Here is a 15,964-nt window from a genome sequence, read left to right as displayed (position 1 = left end):
TGCCCAAACCAACATTTGGTGCCTTCCATAATAATCAAAATGAACATCACAAATGTAAGAATTAGTACATATATCTTGGCATTGGTAACCAGATTGAAATATAATTTGCATAAAAGCTATGAAAACATTTTAAAAGCAGAAAATACAGTAATTTAAAATTATAGCTATAATATATATACCGTGCTAAAACTAGTAATTTAAAATTACACATTGCAGAAAACAATTTTGTTTTTAAAATCTGAGAATTGCTATAATTTGATTTCACCGTTACAGGACAAAGCTCTGGTGTTATAAATAATATTCAATATTATAAATAAGTCATAAATAATATTCAATTGAAAATATTTTTTTTCTAATTGCCATTTTAAAGCCATAGTGATCTCTTATTGATACATTTATAATACATTTATAATACTTATTATTTTATAAATTGGAAATTATTATAAAATAATTACAATAATTTCCAACTTCTTAATGGCTGCAAATTGTTGATAATTGAAAAAGATTGATTGTATTAGGAAGACGATGTGAGCAATATGAGGGGATGTACTATGTAGCCACTGAATTTTAGAATTTTAAGTAACTTAGAAATGATTTACTAAACACATTGTGAAGGCAACCTAAGATAATGTCCAAAAGTATAACAAATAGTAGCATGAGTGGGTTGAAGGAAGGCCCATTTGTATTAATAAAGAGTCCTGAAGGATAGAATATATTTCCACTACTCTGTGTGAAGTGATATGTTGATCAAGGTTCCTGTCTCTGTGGACTTGGACAGTAAGAGTTATACTTCCTTGGTCACGTTCTTGGTTATGTTTGCATCTGTGTGAATGTTGGAGATTATCTTAAAGAAGATAACAATATAACTGTTAAATCTGTAGCTAAAGAAGCTGTGTTTGTAGGAGGAACCCCTTACATTTTTATATTCTGCTAATGTTATTTTTTTCTCTGCCAAAAAGAAAATAATCTGTAATTAGTTAAGGCCTCAGGGAGATTTATATGACATCTCTGAATAACATGTAGATGGTGAAATCCAGTCACATTAAGAACTTGGCATTTTTTCTATTTCTTATAGAATCCCTCCTGCTTATATAGGAAGTCCTTGCTTAACAACTCTTTGTTCAGCAACAGTTCAACATTCACAATAGTGAATGAATGGTAGTTATTATCAGTCCTCAACATTTGTGGCTGTTGCAAGTGGTGTGATTAAAATTTGGGTACTTGGCAGCCCACTCACATTTACGACCTCAGCAATGTGCTTCAAGTCACCCAATCCACCTATGTATCTTCCTCACGTCTCTGCCTTTTTGCCTCCACCCTGCGCTCTCCACTGCCTCTACACCCTGAACTGACCTCCTGCAGTTGTCTTCCTCCCACTGCTGAGGATGACTACGCTGCCAAGGCAGCTGCTGGCATTTTGCAAACTCCTCACAAAGGAGAGGAAGAAATAAATGAGTGGTTTGCAAGTATGAACTATCTCTCTTAAAAGCATTACATTATACTTATCTATTCTTATAGTCCAGCACAAAAAGTATTGGATTCAAGTAGTACAATTCCATTCCTCTTGCAGTTTGACCACATGATACTTTGAAAAAATGCCCGAGTGGTTGGCACAGATTTGTATAAAACTATTCAATGCTTTCTGTTGCTGTATTTCAGTGTTGAACTGGTCCATGAAATAATTGTGCCATTTACAGAGTGGCATTTGCCCAAAATGAAATAGTAAAAAAGCAAGTTAGATTAGCTGCCAGTTTTTTCATGGCTATTCTTTCCTTGCCAGGGCACTGTTGAATGCAGTTGTTATGCTCTATAAAGCAAGAGGCAAAAATAAACCCAGAATAAGCATTTGATGCAGAGCTAATACCTCTAGCCACTTTTGCAGCTGTTTCAATCTAGTTCATTTCATTGGAATTCCTTCTCCCACATCGGAGATTATAATCATAATGCACAATGATTCAACTGGAACTTTCCCCCCTATCAGACCTTCTCCTAAATTAGACCCAGTGGGCAGGCTTCCAATTGTCTATTATCCAACCTTTTAAAATAAGGTTTATTTTAAAATAAATTATCCCCAGCAGGTTTGTATTTTGATAGGGAGCTAATAAATGGATTGTGCATTAATGTTAACTATTTTATTGCTGAGGTAAAATTTAGTTAACTGGCTTATCTTTGGCTGCATTACTTTTGTTTGTAGCTTCAAAGGAGGGAATTGTTCAGAATATCTTCCCCTTTGTTCATTGGCAATGATCCAGTTGTTCCATATTAATATGTTGTATTATAAAGCTGAAACCCTACACATTAACTGCAGTGTTACCATTGTAACACTCTGATGGGAGAAACCAGATTTTGGGGGCTGGTTCCTCCTGCCACCAACCTAAAATTAAACAAATAAAGAATATTTATAGATTGCAAATGGCATTTTGGCTTCTGGCTTTTCTGATCTTTGGAAAACTATTTGTTTTTAGGTATGTGTATGAAGGTGGTATAGAAGCAGTAGATGAGCTTTGTATGCAAAACTTGCTAATGGTTAATTTAATCATAGTTTACCAAGTTAACCTTGCCGTTTGGATTCATTTCATCACAAATTAACGAACGACATTTCTGCCTTGCATGTTATAGATTGAGTTAATATATGTATATGGTCCATGGAAATCCAGAAAATTAAATGGAGTAAATGATAGTTTAATTAAACATAGGTAAGTAGCTAATGGAACATGGTCATCACACCCAGATGGAGGAGGTTTGTGAGCAAGACTAAGAAGTAGGTAGAGACTGTATTGACTGCCTCTGTCCTAGAACTCTTAGGACAGCCATGATATCTGTGCTATATGTAGACAACTGCCAGCAGGCAGAACATAGAAGGGATCTCACATTTAAAATTAGATTTCCTTACATAGGGATAGTACAGAACAGGACCTTATCTGGCTACTCCCAGATAAATGTGGAATAAATGTTTTTTGTTTTTTTTTTGCAAAGGAATGGCTTCTGAGGTGAAGAGTAAAGGCCTGAAATATTTTTCAAGAGGGCACATGCTGCCTACTGGCATTTGCCAAATAAGCCCTGTTTGTGTTGGTGGCAGTTGACTCCAGTGCTTGAGTTGGGATTAGGCTGTAATTTTAGAAGATCTCATGTTTAAATAAATATTTGTGGTTGCATTACTTTAGTTAGACTTTTCAACATGATGAATGTCCCTCATTCCAGACACACACTTCTTGTGTGGGTTACGTGATACACTGTTTTAGATAGTTTTCATACTAGAATAATCTACATTACTCCTACTTGAATCAGTGGGAGAATGTTTTTCTTTATCTTTTTGAGTCAACTTGAAATTCTGACAAATGATGAGGTGCACTATGAATTATCATGTTTTGGATACATTATATAAATTCTTAACTTTCTTGAGAAGTGTATAATGTTGAGAAATTGGAAAGAAAGAGAAAGAGGGAAACCAATAACAAGGGGTACAATTTCAATTACAGTGATGATGAGTGTACCTTTGGAAGACTTGAAGGTCCAGGTTAAGACAGATCACTCTGGAGAAAATCTGTCTTTGGGGTTGCTAAGAGATGACACTCACCATCATCATCATCATTGTAGATGATGGCCTACCTAATTAAGTACATTCATCACCACCCATATATCATCCTGAATGCATCCAGGCACGACAAAATATGCTGTACCATTATTCGTAAATATCAAGGCCCACCCTAATGTACCGTGTTTCCTCTGTGTTCTCATTTTCCTCTGTACAAGAAAATAAATAATTAGGCATTTTTGTACTGCTTAGTGGTGAGCTATTCTTAAAACTTTTAGAAAGAGAACTTAATTAAATACAGTAGCACAAGCAAGACACCCTGCTTACATCACTTAAGCAGCTGTGTCATCTAGGAGGCTCAGTGCACTTGCTAGGAAGGCTTTCCCAGTTGTCTCTCTGCATGCATAGGTGTGTATAAGCAACACTTCTGAGAATGCCTGCAAAACAAAGTGGTTTTGCATGCTCCATTTATTTATTTGTGATAAGTATATGTTGCCAACTTCTAAAGAGTTACATTGATTTACAAAATTCTATAAAATTAATAAAAGCAATAAATACATTAAAACAAATTACATTGTTCAATTGGACAGTCAGTTTGTGGAAGTCATTTCGGGATAATCTTCAAAGAACAAAGCCTTCTGTCTGTAGGCATTTTATCAGTTTGAAGAGAGCTGCTTTGAAAAAGACCCCCTTGCTACGTCTTTGTTAACCACAGTTGCATCAAAATACAAAATATTTTTCTTCAAACCATGATATGAATAGAAACCAGGATTCCAAAACACAATCTGGCTTGTAAGAAAACTGGTTTTTAGGAAGGTGGTTTGCTGGATTCCAATCATATGACATATATGTTATCAACCTTATAGCATTTGCTGTTACTCTGTTGTTTTGCAGATGTCAGGCAATATCAACACTATATGTTTATCTGATCATCTTATAAATTTATTGTAGAAAAATTTTGCAAAATGGTAATCCACACTTACCTTCAAGTTGTAATATATTTCTAAAGAAGGAATATTCTGTGTTATGAGTTTTGGTGAATGAAATTATCCTGTGGCAATCTTTGACTACAAAAATCCTTTGCGTGGCTTAAGACTTTTCAAGAAGTATGAAAAGGGAAAGATTGGATGAATATTTTTTTCTTAAGATTTAATCCCAATTGTGATCAATTCCCTTTTCCCAGTGAAACTGTATTTCTCATTTCATACAATTTCAAAAGATACTATTGACATTTCTTTGTATGTAATTGTGGAAGGGAAAGGTTCTTCAAGACAAAAGAGAAGAATACACAATTAACACAGTACACATTCTTATACACAATGCAGTGAGGAGCAGGATGTCTTGAAGACCATTGAGTGGTACATATTCACATAAAGTGAGATTTTGCAAAATGTACTTACCCTAAATTCTGATGATGTAGGTAGGGATGGAAGTGTTCCCAGTTAAATTTATTTGATGTCTGAACTGTGGCTAGTTCAAAATTTCATTGTTGTGTCTAATTGATTGCAGAATATTATTATTATTTTTGAATATATATTAGTAATGTAGTAATGTAATGTATACTATTATTAGAATTATATAGACTGGAAAATTATTTTGTAAATTAGATAAATAGAATCTGTACAAGAGTATTATTAAATATGTATAAAAATTTGAGTAATAGCGAAAAGCTAGAATTAAGTAATTTGAGATTAGACAAAAAGCAGGATATACTTTAATGAGAATTATAAGGATTGAAGCAGGGGTGAAATCCAGCAGGTTCTGACAGGTTCTGGAGAACTGGTAGCAGAAATTTTGAGCAGTTCGGAGAATGGTAGCGGAAATTTTGAGCAGTTCAGAGAACTGGCAAATACCACCTCTGGCTGGCCCCAGAGTGGGGTGGGAATGGAGATTTTGCAATATCCCTCTCCTGCCACGCCCAGCACGCCATACCTATCAAGCCATAACACGCCCACCAAGCCATGCTCACAGAACTGGTAGTAAAAAAAAATTGGATTTCACCACTGGATTGAAGGATTGGGAAAACAACAATATGAATGGATATACATTAAATGCTTGAAAGAAATTATGATTGATGTTAGAAGCATACTGAAATATGAAATAGAAAGGAAAAAAAGGGAAGGACTATGGCTTCGATTACTAGAGTGATAGGGGAAGGGGAAAGGGCGGGGCTAAAATAGAAGTAGAAATAAGAGGGGGTAAATAGTAAAAATAGATATTAAGATGATATAACGTATGGAAGAATTACAAGAAGGTTTAGAATTGAAGGATGATAGTAGAAATTATGTGTTAGTAAAATTAAAGAGGAAAATGAAATGTAACTATTGGCAACAATATTGTTATGTTTATTTGTATTGAAATGTATGATACCCAGGTATCTAACCATTCACGCAGAGATGTATAAAAATAAAAAATAAAAAATTTTTGTTAAAAAAAGTTATTAATTACATACCATACATAATACATCTAGTTACTTGACTGAAGTTCCCTTAAGTCTAATAATTGGAAATATGCAGTCATTTCTCCTTTAATCAGTTCATTTGAAGCAAAGGGAGGAATTTATTTTCCATTGTTCCTATTATTACTTCCAGCTTCTAATTTTAGAAATACTGACTTTTTGTTTTTCTTTCCTTTTTTCTTTCTCAGATGAACGGGACAAAGTACAAAAGAAAACATTCACAAAATGGATAAACCAACATCTCCTGAAGGTCAGAACATTTAGATTAATTCAACTTTGCAATACGTTGGATGTCGTAATGTTTTACCAAGGTGATCTGGGATGGAATGGAACATTTATTTAATATATATAAAAAAAGGATAATAGTCAAGATGATGATAGCAGTCCAGTTCCAGACGTTCCTGGAAGAGGCTGTTTTTCTAGATCACGCCTGGTCATCCAGCTTGATTATCTTATTTGATGAGTTTTCTTTAGAGAGGCATTATTATTCATTATTACTCAATATTCCATGTCATGTAAGTATAGATAGTCCTCGACTTACAACAAGACATTTAGTGATCGTTCAAAGTTACAATGGCACTGAAAAATGTGACTTATGACCATTTTTCACGTGACCGTTGCAGCATCCCCATGATCAAAATTCAGTTGCTTGGCAACTGGCTCATATTTATGACAATTGCAGTGTCCCAGGGTCATGTGATCCTCTTTTGCAACCTTTCAAGCAGTCAGTGGGGAAGCCAGGTTCACTTAACAACTGCAATGATTCACAGAACTGGGGCAAGAAAGGCTGTAAAATGGGGCAAAATTCACTTAACAAATGTCTTATTTAGCAACAGAAATTTGGGGATCAATTGTGGTCTTAAGTTTAGGATTACCTGTACCTTTGATCATGATAAATCTGTGAGGTGGAATAAAGGGCATGACATTTTGATGGTTCTGCTTCAGTGTCAGAAACAAGCAATGGTTTTGTTGCTGTTGTTGTTCAGTGAGGTCTCATTCCCAGATTTCTCTTCTCTGGACAGGAAAAGACGGAGCCTTGGTAGTACAGGGTTTTAAGGCACCCTGTTATTAAGCTTATTAAGACCAGCTGCCTGCAATTACTGCAGGGTTTGAATCTCGCCAAGGCTCAAGGTTGACTCAGCCTTCCATCCTTTCTAAGGTAGGTGAAATGAGGACCCAGTTTGTGGGGGCAATAAGCTGACTTTGTATAAATATACAAAAGTATGAAGGCTATTGCTTAACGCATTGTAAGCCACCCTGAGTCTTCGGAGAAGGGCGGCATATAAATCAAATTTAAAAAAAAAAAGTCAAGAAAAGAAAAATCACAGTGTTCGTTTGTTTGTGTTTCACATTTCTAAACCACCCATCTTCCTCAAAGAGTTTATAGTACTATGTACTTTTTCTTCTGAGAAAATAGTATTCTATAACAGGAATATGATTCTTCAAAGATGCTTATGAATGGGCCTTTAGTAATAGAGTTTGTATTTGGGGAACATGAGTTTATATGTTGTTTATTTAAGAGTTATATGCTACCCATCCAAAACTATTTTATATTGTGTGCGTGATTGCTCATACAAAACCATAAAACGCATAAAAACGCAGACATTAAAATCTCAGCATCTCAGTTGTTCTCCCAGGATGCCCCAGTAACCATCCTCAGATTGCTAACACAGTATATGCCACTGCTACTTGAAATCGGGGCTAGGCTATCCACACACTCACAGCTCTTCCTTGCATCACCAAAATTGGAAGGAAAAAAATCTCCAAAATTCAGCCCTATCGATTTTGTTGACTTTGCTGTCGCTTTCCTTGGTCCTGCAGAACTTCTGGATGCTGTAATGAAAAAACTGAGGAACGTCACCAGGGAGGCGGAACCTCAGAAGTTTCAACTCAGTCCATAAAGTTAGAGCCTAGAATAACCCAGCCTGGCACCTCCCATTTCCACACTATGGAGAATGACTTTAGGAGACAGGATGAAGAGGTGCAGCCCAGCCACCATCATGCAAAAGTTACTTAAGCTCAAAGAAGCAAATGAGCCCGTGAGGCATTTTAAAAGACACTTTCCCTAGTTTTCTGGAAAGTAAAAGTAAAGGAGGAATTTTCAGTCTTGTAAGATTCTGTTACTGTAAATTAACGGTAAAGATAGTGCTAGTCCTCATGGTTTGTGCTTCTTGTCTGGACTGCCTGTAAGGGCCAACAAGCCTGAACTGTGGCCTCTGACCTTCAAGCAGAGATTCGGATAAGACATAATATTCACATATAGCAAAAAGATTATGCAATTGAAGTATTTAGACTTCAACCTATGTTTTATCATGGTGTCTTCAGTCGTTGAAGGGTATTATGTTGAGTATTTAATAGTAAGTCTGAAATGGGTTTATTTTTTAGGATTTTCAGAAATGCTAACAAGTTAATCTGTGTTGTGAGGCCAGACAATGCTTGTGTGAGATATAAAAACCCCAATTGTATACTCACAATTCAAAAACAAGTCTGGTTCACAATATCAAAGGTTTATTGGAGACATGAAGAAGAAAAATAAAAAGTGGTTGCGAGTGCGGCCTCTTAGACTCAATTGGATTGGATTGAGTTCAAAGAGCGCAAGAAGCAGTTTTCAAGCTATACATTTTATACTCCTACACAATGCATGCCACGCCTAAGAATCCCTCCCAACTCCCCTTTATTCTCCTAAGTCATTCTCCAAGTTATTTTACACTTTAAAAGGGTCATCTTGACAATTACTGTCTAAGAACTATCTTATCATGCTTACTTTTAATTTCACCTTGGGCGGGTATTCCTTTCTTACTAATAGTGGTTTTGCCCAAGGCGTAGGTTCCTGTCTCCAAGGGAGCTTTTAGCAAGTCATAACACATTGTCTCTACTAATTACAATTTGTAGTCAGTTTGCAATAGTAAGAACATCATAGCTTTTTAATACATTTAACACTTTTATAAAAGAGTAACTTATTATTCATTTACTTCACTTGTATGAAGTTTTTTCCTTATTTTTCTCCATAGTAGAAAGTTCTTTTTGTGAGCACTACATATTTGTATCATATGACTAGGAAGACTGCCCAATGCCACTCTCCTTAATTACAACTGGATAGAGGTGATTGGTTCTAAGTTACAGAATAATACAGATTTCATTGGAGCAGTCAAGGAGGTTAGTTAATGCAAGGTGTGGGTGTTGTAAATTGTTCACAGGATATAAACTTGAATTTGGGTTATAAGATTTTGTGTTACTTTATACCAAAGGTGTCAAACGCGATTTCATTGTGGATTGCATCAGGGTTGTATTTGACCATGGGGGCCAGAATGGGTGTGGCTAGGGTGGGCATGGCCAGTTCAACATCACTCGTGTCAGGGACGCATGTGGTGGCCCGAGCGCTCTGCCAGCAAAAACGGGCTCTCGAGCTCCGTTTTCAGCTGTGATGGCCTCCTGCAACCCTCTGCCCGTGAAAACAGAGCTTGGGAGGGATGCACACAGTCTTCCTGAGCTCTGTTTTCACTGGCAAAGGCACTGCAGGCCAGTCCTTCACTGTTCCAGGGCAGCTCCGCAGACCAGATCTAAGCACTCTGTGGGCTGGATCTGGATCCTTGACTTTGACACCTCTGCTCTATACAATATATATATAAAATTTATATCAAATTACAGCTACCATATTTTTCAGTGTATAAGATGCACCTTTTTACCCCCCAAAAGGGGGTAAAAATCTGGGTGCGTCTTATACGCTGAATGTAGCCCCGCCCACCCACCGGCCCCCACCCTTCGGCCATTTTCAGCCAGTTCCAGGCGGCAGGGATCTGGGTCGGGGCACAGCCTGAGGAACAACCCTCCCTCTTCGGGACGGTCGGGGGAGGGAATCTGCCCAGCAGCTTCGGGGAACAAGGCGGGTGCCACGATTTGCAGCTGGTCATCCCTCTGGCTGCGCTGACTTCACTCCCCAGCAATGTGAGGAGCCGCCATCGCCACTGCCTAAGCCCTCTCTGCGCCCAGGAGCCAAGCCGAGCTGAATGGGAGCCCCTAAAGGGAAACGTTCCTCCTTTCCAGCCATCGCTGCCCGGATTCCCCAATGCAGTTCTCGAGTCGCGCTTCAGGTGGCGGCCAGTTCCCCTGCAATGTGCAGCAGGGAACTGGGAAGTGCTCAACTTCTCTTTCCTCCTGGCCAGATCCGCCGCCTGAAACACGGTACACTTTTTTTTGTCTCTGCACACCTCATGTTTGGAATCGGGAAGGGGATCAAGGGTTTGGGCGGCAGACCAGAGAAGTTGAGTCTGCTGAGAAGGAGGACGGGGGCGTGTGACTCTGCAATGTGCAGAAAAACACTTTCAGGCAGCAGCGCTACAATCTCCTCCCCAAATCCAAAGCACTTCCCAGTTCCCCGCTGCACATTGCAGGGGAACTGGCCGCCATCTGAAGCGCGACTCTTGAGAACTGCATTGGGGAATCCGGGCAGCGATGGCTGGAAAGGAGGAACGTTTCCCTTTAGGGGCTCCCATTCAGTTTGGCTTGGCTTGGCTCCTGGGTGCAGAGAGGGCTTAGGCAGCAGCGGCTCCTCACATTGCTGGGGAGTGAAGTCAGCGTGGCCAGAGGGGTGACCAGCCGCAAATTGTGGCACCTGCCTTGTTTCCCGAACAAGGGAAGGGCAGATTCGCCCCCCACAGACCATCCCGAAGAGGTTTGTTCCTCAGGCTGTGCTCTGTCCCTCCCCCCAGAGCATGCGAGGGGTCTCTTTGGGGGAAAGCGAGTAGTCGCTGCACCTCTCGCTTCCAGGAGGAGGAGGAGGCGGCGCCACCTTAAATGCTGGTAGACAGAGGTAAAATACTTTTTTCCTTGTTTTCCTCCCCCAAAATTAAGGTGCGTCTTATACTCCGGTGCATCTTATACACCGAAAAATACGGTATATGTATTAACCATGCACAGTCTTTGGCACAAAATCTATACAGATAAATTAATATTTTTCCCGTGCATTAAATATTGAACAGTCTGGTACTATTAATATATTCATTTATTCTCTTTGTAGTGGTTGTTTGCGATGAAGTGTTGATTGGCGTAAACTTTGATTAATATTTTATTACTTAACCTTGTTAAAAACATGTATGCTTTTTTATCAACTACAGTCATCTGAAAGACTTTAAAAGAATCAATATTTTATTCAGTGAGATGTTTCTTTTTATCTGTATAGTGCTGCAATATGCAGATTAAGTTCTAAAAACATATTGGCTTCTTGCCACTTCTTTATGAGCTGTGACATTTATTCCAGCTTGTTTCTATTTTTGGTTACATCCAAAAAATAGATAAGACTGATGTTTTCTTATTTATGTGTTTCAATTGCATATGACAATGTCTCATTTTTGAAACAAACACAGGGCATACAAATTATTTACTTATTCTTGCACCAACTATAGTAAGGACATAAAAGTTCAGGAAACTTTTGTTGTTGTGTGTGTGTGTGTGTATGTGTGTGTGTGTGTGTGTGTGTATGCATGTGTAAAAATGTGTGGATGTTTTATAAAGATTGAGAGAATCAGAGCTGAGAGAGAGATTTTTTAAAACTATTTTTGTCTGAAATTACCGTGATCCTTATCACTTGTCCAAAACACATCTATTTTCTCAACTTCTGTATGACTGATCCATAATAGCTTTGGGAGTGGCTTTTGATTGGAAAAATGATACAGAAGTCAACCAAAGAAATGAATATGAGAGGAGAATCTTATAGCTACGAAGCTTGTAAATCTGATTATAGTTCCAACAGACATTCTTCCTATGTATTAAGAAATAGCTTTTAAATGTTTCTTAATTTGTTTTGGATTGGGTTTATTGTGGAAAAATAGCATTCATATAGATGGCCCAACTATTGCAAAAATAAGTTTTCTTACCACCAAGTAGATCAGAGGTCTTCAAACTTGGCAGCTTTAAGACTTGTGAACTTCAACTCCCAGAATTCTCCAGCCAGCATAGCAGCCAGCATGGGAGTTGAATTCCACAAGTCTTGAAGCTGCCAAGTTTGAAGACCTCTGAAGTAGATTATACATTAGTTTAATTTGGAGAACAATTAGGAGGATTTTAAATGTGTGGTTGTGTGATTAAAATGGACGACCATGATTAGGCTATATAATGAGTATATTTACCAATGAGAAAGATGTATTCTTTTTTTGTCGTACGCTGACTTTGGAGATATTAGAAACAAAGGAATAGTAGGTGACTGCAGGCTGTTACTTCTGAAAAAGTATAGGTGTTTTTGAAGGTACCTGCTTTACCTGCTCTACATTAACCCTTTCTCTAATGCTTAAAAAGGGTATTATTTTTCTTCTTTGCCTAGTTTCTTCTTTTCCTTTTTCATCCAATTTTCTCCTCCCCTTTCTCTAACCTTCCAGCTGTTAGAGAAGCAGCTATTCTTTCCGCTTACCTTCCTCCATCCTGTTTTTTTCTCATTCTTCCTTTGTGCATATGAATCACTTAACCAGAATAATTTCTGTATAGGTGAAAGAACGAGTGGTAAGTATAGGTGGAGAATATAAAGTACTTTTATAAACAGGGTACCTTATTTATTAGCTTAATCAGTGTTGATTGATTCTGTTGATATTTATTTTTTTATCCAGGCCCTGCTTGCTTTCTGATGTGCTTTCTGGCAAGTATGCATATCCGTACACAAAAACACATTTGACTATATTTCAGGCACACATTAATTGAAGAACATTCAGGCTTCGTTGTAGCCAGATGGCAATTTTAGAAGACAAAACAGGGAAACTAGACATTGCGCAGGATAGTTTTATAAATTTTGTCTTTGACCTTGAAGATGGCATCACGTTCCAGAAGGTTGCAGACACCAATACAATATATCACTGATTATTAGTTTTGTAAGGTGCACAGACTGGTGGACCAGCATGAAATGGATCCAGGTTTATGGGGTGGTGTATTTGATAAATCTGTGAGTCTGGTTTCTGATACAAACATTGAAATAGGAAAGAAAAACTAAAGCCCAGGCAATAACAAAATATGATGTGCAGAAATTTATTTATTTATTTATTTATTTATTTATTTATTTATTTATTTATTTATTTATTTATTTATTTATTTAATTAATTAATTAATTAATTAATTAATTAATTAATTAATTAAATTTTTATACTGCCCTTCTCCTGCTGGACTCAGGGCAGTGCACAGCCAAGAATAAAAAACATCCCAATACAAAATTTAAAATTTTAAAAGAATTAAACAAATGTGGCCCAAAATTTAAAACCTCCCGACTAAAATCCATTTACAATTAAAAATATCTGGGGGGGGGGGATTACGCCAGCCCAGCTTGATGAAACAGAAAAGTTTTAAGGGCATGGCGAAAAGCACGGAGATCTGGTATCCTACGTATCTCCAGGGGCAGGTCATTCCAGAGGGTAGGTGCTGCCACAGAGAAGGCACTCCCCCTGGGGGTCGCCAGCCGACATTGCCTGGCTGACGGCACCCTGAGGAGTCCCTCTCTGTGGGAGCGAACTGGCCGGTGGGAGGCTATCGGCGGCAGAAGGCGGTCCCGTAAGTACCCAGGCCCAATGCCATGGAGCGCTTTAAAGGTGGTAACCAACACCTTGAAGCGCACCCGGAAGACCACCGGAAGCCAATGCAGCTTGCGCAGGAGGGGTGTCACATGGGAGCGCCCCCTCGCTCCCATAATCCCCTGCGCGGCCACATTCTGCACCAGTTGGAGCCTCCGGTGCTCCTCAAGGGGAGCCCCATGTAGAGAGCATTGCAGTAGTCCAGGCGGGAAATGATGAGTGACTGAGTGACTCTGCATAAGGAGTCCCGATCCAGAAAGGGACGCAAATGGCGAATCAGGCGAACCTGATAAAAAGCCCCCCTGGCCACGGCCATCATATGCTCTTCTAAAGACAGCTGTGCATCCAGGAGGACGCCCAAGTTGCGAGCCCTCTCCGTGGGGGCCAGTAACTCGCCCCCAATAGCCAGCAATGGCACCAGCTGGCTATATCGGGATGCCGGAAGCCACAGCCACTCGGTCTTGGAAGGGTTGAGTTGAAGCCTGCTTCTCCCCATCCAGACCCGCACGGCCTCCAGGCACCGGGACATCACTTCAAGGGCATCATTGGGGTGGCCTGGGGTCGAGATGTACAGCTGAGTATCGTCAGCGTACTGATGGAACTCCACCCCAAAACCACGGATGATCTCACCCAGCGGCTTCACATAAATGTTGAACAGGAGGGGTGAGAGGACCGACCCCTGCGGCACTCCACAAACAAGGCGCCTCGGGGTCAACCTCTGCCCCCCCTGCCAACACCGAATGTGACCGGTCCGAGAGATAGGAGGAGAACCACTGTAGGACGGTTCCCTCCACCCCTAACCCCTCCAACCGGCGCAGCGTGATACCATGGTCGATGGTATCAAAAGCCACTGAGAGATCTAACAGGACTAGGATAGAGGAGCAACCCCTATCCCGAGCCCTCCAGAGATCATCCACCAACGTGACCAATGCCGTTTCCGTGCTGTGCCCAGGCCTGAAGCCGGACTGGAGCGGATCTAGATAGACAGCTTCATCCAGGTACTGAGGAAGCTGTCATGCCACCACACTCTCAACAACCTTCGCCACAAAGCAAAGGTTGGAGACCGGACGGTAGTTAGCCAAAACAGCCAGATCCAGAGAGGGCTTCTTGAGGAGGGGCCTCACCACTGCTTCTTTCAAGGCAGATGGCAAGACACCCTCGCTCAAAGAAGAGTTAATAATCCCCTGGAGCCAGCCTCGCGTAACCTCCCGGGAGGCCAGCACCAACCAGGAGGGACACAGGTCCAATAAACACGTGGTCGCATTCAGCCGTCCCAGCATCCTGTCCACGTCCTTGGGAGCAACAGGGTCGAACTCTTCCCAAATGACATTCTCAAGACCGGTCTCCGTCATCCCGTCTGTACCCACCCAGTCAGAGACCAAGCCTTCCCGAATCTGAGTGATTTTATCATGCAGATACTGAACAAAATCCTCAGCCCAACCTTGCAAGGGATCCTCTCATGCTCCCAGATGGAGGAGGGAGCGGGTCACCCTAAACAGGGCAGCTGGGCGGTTATCTGCAGATGCGATAAGAGCAGAAAAATAATTACATTTTGCTGCTTTTATCGCCACTAGGTAGGTCTTAATATGAGACCTTACCAGTGTTCGGTCAGATTTGGAATGGCTAGATCTCCAACTGCTCTCCAGGCGTCTTTTCCAGCGCTTCATCTCCCTCAGCTCCTCGGAGAACCAAGGAGCCAGGTAAACTCGGTGACGGGTCAGAGGCCGCAAAGGCACGACTTGGTCCAAAGCGTCAGCGGCCGCCCTATCCCAGGCGGCCACCAGCTCTTCAGCTGAGCCGTGAGTCAGAGCCTCAGGGAATGGCCCACGCTCCATCTGGAACCTATCAGGGTCCATCAGGCACCTGGGGCGGAACCATCTAGGCTGTTCCACCTCCCTGCTGCGGGGTGTGTCGGTTAGAAAGTCAAGCCTAAGAAGCGAATGATCTGACCATGACAAGGGCTCAGTCACTATTTCCCCTATCTCAAGATCAATCTGTTGTGGCTCCGTTACCTGAGCCTGTGTCATCGGCAGGAGAGGACTCCGAGAGTGAAGGAGAGGAGTTGGCAAGGCCTCCCTGTCCAGGACCCTCCTCTCTGGCAATGCCTTCGGTGTCCGCCGAAGGTCAAGAAATAGGGCCGGGGCCAAGCACGTCCACGCAGCCACAGGTGGACAGTGATGAGGGAAATGAGTCTTGGCTGGATCCTCGGCAGCGTCGCAGAGATAAGCGCGCGCAACAGAAGAAAAGGCGTGCCAGAGATTAAGCTGAGTCACTGGACCACACCCCACAGGGTATAAAAGGGGGTGAGGTGGCCATTCAGACTCTGTGATGGACAAAACTAATTACTATCGAGTCACATTGCATCTTTGGAAACGTTATCTGCCTTGGATTTATTTTACGAACTGGACAATTTTCGAACTGTGTGTA

The 15,964-nt window shown here is 40.7% G+C and overlaps 1 protein-coding gene across 17 annotated transcripts in view; it reads left to right on the top strand.

Moving 5' to 3' along the window:
- DST (dystonin) overlaps window positions 1–15,964 on the top strand; it is a 336,699-nt gene that overhangs the window by 76,251 nt on the left and 244,484 nt on the right. For all 17 annotated transcript variants that reach the window (XM_060689235.2, XM_087882458.1, XM_087882463.1 and 14 more), the window contains one exon: window positions 6,182–6,243. In XM_060689235.2, the coding sequence (XP_060545218.2) occupies window positions 6,182–6,243 (62 nt within the window). The remainder of the gene's footprint in view (window positions 1–6,181; window positions 6,244–15,964) is intronic.

Source organism: Pantherophis guttatus, chromosome 1, assembly GCF_059756535.1.
Source record: "Pantherophis guttatus breed Tessera chromosome 1, ASM5975653v1, whole genome shotgun sequence".
NCBI classification, from domain to species: Eukaryota; Metazoa; Chordata; class Lepidosauria; order Squamata; family Colubridae; genus Pantherophis; species Pantherophis guttatus.
This window is presented reverse-complemented; position numbering and strand designations above follow the sequence as displayed.